Source organism: Pyrus communis, chromosome 1 (genome assembly GCF_963583255.1).
Source record: "Pyrus communis chromosome 1, drPyrComm1.1, whole genome shotgun sequence".
NCBI lineage: Eukaryota > Viridiplantae > Streptophyta > Magnoliopsida > Rosales > Rosaceae > Pyrus > Pyrus communis.
In genome coordinates this window covers 13,822,230-13,829,667 of record NC_084803.1, presented here as the reverse complement: position 1 = coordinate 13,829,667, position 7,438 = coordinate 13,822,230, and the positions used below count along the sequence as shown (strand labels likewise).

The window sequence follows — 7,438 nt, the reverse complement described above, 5'->3', positions numbered from 1 at the left end:
CTGATGGAGTCCATTATAATTTTACCACAAGCTGATAACCCAAAAAAACTATAATTTTGGGCTTAGATTCTGGATATTTGGGCTTTAGGTCCATGGATAACATATTGAGTTTCTTTAGGTCATCTTTTCCGACACACAAGTTACAACCATTGATGCATAAGGCGGCATACGTCTCACCAACTGTGCTGCAGTGACATTTTTCTTTATTTGTAAGATTCCAAGCGCAATTTATTTGAATGACAAGTTTTATATCTTGTTATTGTGACGAGGTATTGAGTGGCTTCACACAAATTCACACTCCATGTCTAAATAAGATTTGCAACAAACAAGCTTTCGGTCTAATTATATTAAGTCTCAAGTTTGGATCTTCCATTTCTGTTAGTGAACAAAGAACATTTTTCTTGATTACTTCCGTGCAACAAGAAAACAATGATGCAACATATCTTCCAACAAAGTTGTATGTGGTCTAGCATTTTAGTGGATATAGTATTGAATTTTTATCAATTCATCTTGGGTGAAATTGCCACTCTCTAAATTATGTATCAGTTTCGAATTCTCTCCCTTTCCTAGTTATAAATTAAAAAAAAATAATGTTCCAACAAAATTACTAATTTTGTTACTAGCTAAAAGTCTTGACAATTATTTTCTCAACGTTGAAATAAGTGTAAACCTGAATTCCCCTATCCTTGAATAAAAAATAACATTAACACAATTGTTAAGTCTAACATAATAATATATGTTCTTGAATCTTAATCAATGTTCCTTTTACGTATCGTTTGGAATGCAGACGGGACGGAACGGAACGGAATGGGATGGGACGACACAGGACGGAACGGAACGGAGCGGGAGCAAAGATGCCCTCGGATGGAAACAAGGAAGAAGAAGAAGGAGACGGAGAGGTTATAATTTTGTGTTCCACGGATGTGGAACGAGTCGTTCCAGGGGGTGAGGCGGAACGAAAATTCACCCAAAATTCGTCCCGTGGAACAGCTCGTTCCACCAGTTTTAGACGCACCAAACGTGAGATAGAACGTCTCGTCCCACTCTGTTCCATCCCGTCCCACGTACCAAACGGTACCTTATCAACGACTATCATCCATGAAATTCAAAGTTAGGACCTTCTTATAACATAATGAAAGCAAAATCCATGAGAACAAAGTCACGGCATCCTCAAACAAAGAAGAGTTTAGTGTGCATCCTAACTCATGTTTCTTCTTTCAACTTTTAAGGGATGATTTTTTTTTTTTTTTTTAGTACAAAAATAATGTTAATGAGTTAAATTGTTGGTTGGTAAAGGACTAAAGGGTATGAGGAATCAGTGGGGATCGAACGCACACCATAGTGTGTAAACATGATTGCTTTTTACCATTACGATAAAGCGTTATCTGTAACTGTTAAGTGACATTGTTCGTGTTATTTTTATTTTTTTAATTCCAAATGAAAAATGAAGTCTAGGACGAATCTCATCCGTCCATAGAAATTGCTAGAAAACCCATCTAACCGTGTGATCCGTCTCCACCTATACATATAAACCCTCTCAAATCCTTATCCCAAAACCCCGGTGCCAAACAAAATCTAGGGTTTTCCGGGCACCCGCCACCACATTTCAGATCCCATCTCTGCAACTTTTACATCCACAACCATGGCGACCTCGACCCAAATGAGCAAGAAGCGTAAGGTCAGTCCTTCTCCTCCCTTGTTTGTTTCCCGAGAACACTCGAGAAAATCAATCTCATTTTCAACTAAAGCTCTCGTCTTTGTTTTTGGTTGCAGTTCGTCGCCGACGGCGTTTTCTTCGCCGAGCTGAACGAGGTTCTTACCAGAGAGCTCGCCGAAGATGGCTACTCCGGCGTTGAAGTTAGGGTTACTCCGATGCGAACCGAGATCATCATCCGAGCCACTCGAACCCAAAACGTTCTAGGTATGTTTATCATTTTTAATTAGATAAAGAGTCGATTTTTTTGTGAATTAATTAAGTGTTTATGTTAATTAATTGATTGTTATGTGTGCATTTTGTTGTGATTATTAGGAGAGAAGGGGAGGAGGATTAGAGAGCTAACTTCTGTTGTACAGAAGAGGTTTAAGTTTCCAGAAAACAGCGTTGAACTTTACGCTGAGAAGGTTAACAACAGAGGGCTTTGTGCTATTGCTCAGGCTGAGTCTCTCCGGTACAAGCTTCTCGGTGGTCTTGCCGTCCGCAGGTATATGATTTGACCTCAAAACTTTTCTTTGTTACTGATCGAATGCTGAATCAGGATAATATGTTTTATGAATCTGGTGGTTGGTATAGAAGTATATTGTGATGTTGAGACAGATTGGGGATAAGCTTATTGTGTATTTTGTATGTTGAGAATGTACTGCATTGCATTGGCCATTTGGTTTCCTTTAGATGTCATCTACAAAGCAGATTGGTGGTTTCATACGAACTCTGTGTCGGAAGTTGACGAAATTGATTGATATCCTCCATGCCATCATCCTCATGAAGTCTATTTCTTTCATGCAGTAGCCGCAAGGAGGGTACATTGTTAAATGTCTGCAACTATTTAAATTCCAATTTATGATATGTGGTCTTATGTCATCTACAAAGCATATTGGTGTTTTTGTACCAAATTTGTGTCGGAAGTTGACAAAATTGATTGACATCCTCCGTGAGATAATCTTCGTGAAATGTTGTGTTCATGCAGTAACCTTAGGGAGGGTACATGTTTACCGTGGACCATTACTATTAGGTTCACCTTGGGTTTCGGTGAAATTGTAATCTCTAGAAATCAGGCTCATTCTTTTGGGATTAATGGCTCTGTGTCATGTCATCTACAAAGCATATTGGTGTTCTCATACCACATTTGTGTCGGAAGTTGACAAAATTGATTGACATCCTCCATGAGATATTCCTCGTGAAACGTCCTTGTTTTCATGGGTAACCTTGGGGAGGGAACATGTGTTCGAAATGCACTATTACTGTTAGGTAGGCCTGGGATTTCTGACACTCATTTTGAACAATAAACAAAGGCACTATGCTCATTTGAATTGTAATTTCTAGTAATCAGGCTTTCTTTTAATCAGTGGCTCTGAAATCTATGCATCTTTGAATTGACGAGGGCGAGCGATATTCTAAGTTTATCTAAATAGTGGCATTGCCAATGCTCTCAGATTATGTTTATGAATGGACTCCACATTGGTATGTATATTTGCATGTTAAATGCTTGTTTAGTAACTAATCTGCCTATGGATGTGTTCCTTTCAGGGCTTGCTACGGTGTTTTGAGATTTGTCATGGAAAGTGGAGCAAAGGGTTGTGAGGTTGGTCATTAGCAGTTTTCAGCTATGATTTTCCTGCAGCAATTTTAATTTGATGTTAGATGTTACTGGTACATTAACAGTTGATATTGGTATGTTAACAGGTGATTATTAGTGGAAAGCTAAGGGCTGCACGAGCCAAGTCCATGAAATTCAAAGACGGATACATGATTTCTTCTGGTCAGCCAGTCAACGAATACATCGATGCTGCTGTGAGGCATGTCCTCCTTAGACAGGTTTGTCCCACTCACCTGTTTCTTCTTCTTCCCATTGTGCTCCAAGGGTTGGGTTTTTTGTTCTGTCCAAATCATTCACTGTTATAAATCAACTGATCACTTCATATGTTTGCGTACAGGGTGTGCTTGGTATTAAGGTCAAGATTATGCTCGATTGGGATCCCAAGGGCAAGCAAGGCCCCAAGACCCCCTTACCCGACCTTGTTACAATTCACCAACCGAAGGAGGACGAATATATCAGGCCGGTAGTAGCAGCCCCTGTAGCAGAGGATTTTTTGGCCCCATCTGTGATCGAGTCCCCGGTCCCGATTGTGGCTTGAAGTTCTTCATTACATATGTTCCGAGATAGTCATCCATTTTCTTCTTTTGTAACTTCAGTGTTTGACTTTTTTAAATATTGGTTTCCTGTGTCAATTTTTGCGTACCAAAATATGGGCGGAGTCGGTTCTCAAATTTTATCTTACTACAGATGATTTTTATTTAAAATTTATCTAATTTCGTAGTTGTTACTGTCTCCAACTTCTCGCTCATCCCTCCTTTGTGTTTTGTTTGAGACGTTTCTTTTGCTATCTTCCTCCCAGTTTTAAGGCAGCAATTATTCAATTTGCATTTCTGACTCCGTCGAAATTAAAATTTAAGAAAAGATTAAGGGCTGCCGCTTATACTACAATGTAGTTATTCTCCTGTCTTGTAAGTGAGGGTTTTTTTATTTTTTATTTTTTATTTTTTTTATTTTAAATAAACGATATTATTCACGCTAAAAGGGAGGGGGGTAGGTTTTAAAGATGAAGATGCCGTGTCATAGCAAACGTAGTTATTAGTTTGTTATAGGTTTGTTGTAATGTATTTTGTTTTGGTTAGTTATAGTGTAAATAGTCAAAGACTATATATTAATGGTTGTATTCTTCATTTGTTGAATTAATGTGAATTATACTTTTTTTAGTGTCTAAGAAAAGCTTTCAGAGAAAGCCTTGAGTTTCTATATGGTATCAACCGCCTCTTGCCTTCCGGCCTTCTCGATCCTCATCGTCTTTGCTTCGCATTTCTGATTTCGTGCTTGTTTTCAAGGATTTCATCTCCGCTGTCATGGCTTCTCCCTCCGATTCATCATCTCAGAATGAATCACTTCAAAATCCAGTACCAAATTCCTCATTTCCAAACCCTAATTTCACTAATTCGTCGAATTTGTATGCATCTTTTACGATTCAGAACATTGGAAGCATGGTTCCGATCAAGCTCAAACGATCCAACTATCTTCCATGGCATGCACTGTTTGCACTGATTCTCCGCCGTTACAAGCTTCTTGGAATCGTTGATGGCACCGAGTTGTGTCCACCGCATTTTCTCCCATATCGCTCCATCAATCCTGCTTTTGAGATTTGGTATGAGAAAGATCATAATCTTCTGATCTGGTTGAATTCAACACTGTCTAAGGATGTAATTCCATTTACTGTTGGTGTATCTTCTTCTTGAGATCTTTGGATCAAGCTTGAGCAATGCTTTGGTGGTGTTTCTGATGCTCATATTCACCAGCTTCGATCTCGTCTCCAAGATATGCATAAATGCTCTCAATCTATGTCAGATTATCTGTAACAGTTGAAATGAATCTTTGATTCTCTCTCTGCTGCCGGAGCATCGATCTTTGATCGTGATTTAATGGCGGCAACATTAGCTGGTCTGATGAGTTCGAATCGTTCATTGATTCACTCATACTTCGCATTTCATCTGCCTCTTTGGACGAACTCCATGGACTTCTTTTCACCAAAGAACTCTCCATGTCTCGTCGCAAGAAGATCTCATCCAATACTGAATCGTTTCAGGCATTCTTTGTGCAGTCATAAGCACCTCTGTTTCCCACTCCACTGCCTCAAGCATTTGCCGCTCATAATCAACATTCATAACCAAATTCTTCTCGATTTCACTCTAATCGTGGAAGAAACAGCAATCGAGGATATCAATTCAACAATAACAATCGTTTCCATCACAATCATGGTTATCGTGGCAATTTTTGTGGAAATTCTTCAAATCAAGGAAGCATCAAGGGTTTCGTGGTTCTCATTTCTCTGGAAATTCTATCATCTGTCAGATTTGTGGCTTAACCAATCATAAAGCCATTGATTGCTTTGATCGCATGAATCCTGACATTTCTAGAAGAATTCTACCTGTAAAACTTGAGGCCATGTGTGCTCATTATAGCTCCAAATCGTCTCCCTCTTGGCTCATTGATTCTGGCCCCACTTCTCACATCACAAATGGCATTGCCAACATCAACTTACCAACACCATACACTGGAGATGACAAAGTCTATGTTGGTGATGGTAAAGGTCTGTCCATACACCATACTGGTTATTCTTCATTGCATACTTCTCATGTTGCTTTTAAATTGAGCAATGTTCTTCATGTTCCAAAAATGAAGCATAATTTGTTGTCTACTTATCAGTTTCTTAAAGATAATCACTGTGCATTGACTCTTAATTTTGATGGGTCCATTGTAAAGGATCGTTCTACGGGGAAGACGTTTTTCTAGGGTCCAGTTAAGGATGATTTTTATCCTTTGCAAAGCTATTCTCCCCTTAGTTTATCTTCTTCCAGCTCCTCTCATGCTCTTGTAAATGTTCAAGCTCCTCTTAGGCTCTGGCATAGTATGCTAGGCCATCCCTCTTCTTCTATATTTCGCAGACTATTATCTACTAATAAACTTGCAGTCAAATGACCATCATCTGTGGATTTCTTTTGCTCTAACTGTGCTATAGCAAAAAATCACAAGTTACCGTTTGGTTCTTCCACTTCACCAACTACTCATAGCTTAGAATTGTTACACTGTGATTTGTGGGGCCTTGCTCATGTATCTTCAGTGAGTGGATTTAAGTACTATCTACTTATAGTTAATGATTTTAGTAAGTATAATTGGCTCTTTCTTTTAAAGGTCAAATCTCAAGTGTATTCTACATTTGTAATCTTCAAAAACTATGTAGAAAACACAACTAGCAATAAAATCAAAACTGTACGTTTTGATTCAAGGGGTGAGTTTACCAGTTCATCTTTTAAATCTTATCTTTATGCTCATGGAATTTTTCATCAATTGAGTTGTCCACACACACCAGAACAAAATGGTTGTGTAGAAAGGAAACATCGCCATCTAGTTGAGACATCTAGAACTCTATTGGTGCAATCACATGTTCTTCATCAATACAGGGTTGAAGCTTTCACTACTGCAGTGCATCTTATCAACAGATTACCTATCTCTGGGATTACAAAATCACCTTGGGAGTTATTATTTCATAATATTCTAGATTACTCCAAGCTCAATGTCTTTGGTTGTTTGTGTTTTCCATGGTTAAAGCCTTATGTGTTATCCAAGCTTGATGGCAAAAGTAAAAGTTGTGTTTTCTTAGGATATAGCTTACAGCATAAGGGATATAAATGTCTACATCTAGAAACACAAAGGGTTTATATTTCAAGACATGTACTTTTTAATGAGACAACATTCCCTTTTCATGGTACTCTTCACTTTGTGTCTTCTGTTCCATCTTCTTCATCTCAGAATTTTGATTTGGAGTTTTCTCTACCCTCACCTATTTCCTTTCCTGCTCAAACTTGCACTTCACCCACTCCTGCAGTTTGTCCTGCATCTCCCTCATCTGCTTTAATTTTGCCAAGTGCCACCACAGACTCCAATCACTTCTTTAAGCAGCATATTACATATATGCAACAAGTTAAGAATGTACATCCTATGATCACAAGGTCTAAGAATGGTATTTGTAAACCAAAGGCATTCAGTGCAACTAAACACCCTCTTCATCTTTCCATTGAGGTGATTCCTACTACATATCTACAAGCTTCAAAATTAGCAAATTAGAGATTGGTAATGCAAAATGAGTTCAATGCACTTCAATCCATAGGTAC

The 7,438-nt window shown here is 38.5% G+C and overlaps 1 protein-coding gene across 1 annotated transcript; it reads left to right on the top strand.

The window, feature by feature from the left end:
• The first annotated feature begins 1,537 nt into the window (after positions 1–1,537).
• On the top strand, positions 1,538–4,051 carry LOC137747598 (small ribosomal subunit protein uS3y-like). Its single transcript, XM_068487738.1, has 6 exons — positions 1,538–1,678; positions 1,774–1,921; positions 2,030–2,201; positions 3,245–3,299; positions 3,401–3,532; positions 3,652–4,051. The coding sequence occupies exons 1-6, from the start codon at positions 1,643–1,645 to the stop codon at positions 3,850–3,852; spliced, it is 744 nt and encodes a 247-aa protein (XP_068343839.1). The 5' UTR covers positions 1,538–1,642; the 3' UTR covers positions 3,853–4,051.
• The last annotated feature ends 3,387 nt before the right edge of the window (positions 4,052–7,438 follow it).

Excerpts from the sequence above, each read along its gene's own strand:
- LOC137747598 (XM_068487738.1), top strand. The coding sequence starts at position 1,643 with ATGGCGACCTCGACCCAAATGAGCAAGAAGCGTAAG. Across the intron at positions 1,679-1,773 it reads AAATGAGCAAGAAGCGTAAG|TTCGTCGCCGACGGCGTTTT; the intron begins GTCAGTCCTTCT and ends TTTTGGTTGCAG. Across the intron at positions 3,533-3,651 it reads GGCATGTCCTCCTTAGACAG|GGTGTGCTTGGTATTAAGGT; the intron begins GTTTGTCCCACT and ends GTTTGCGTACAG.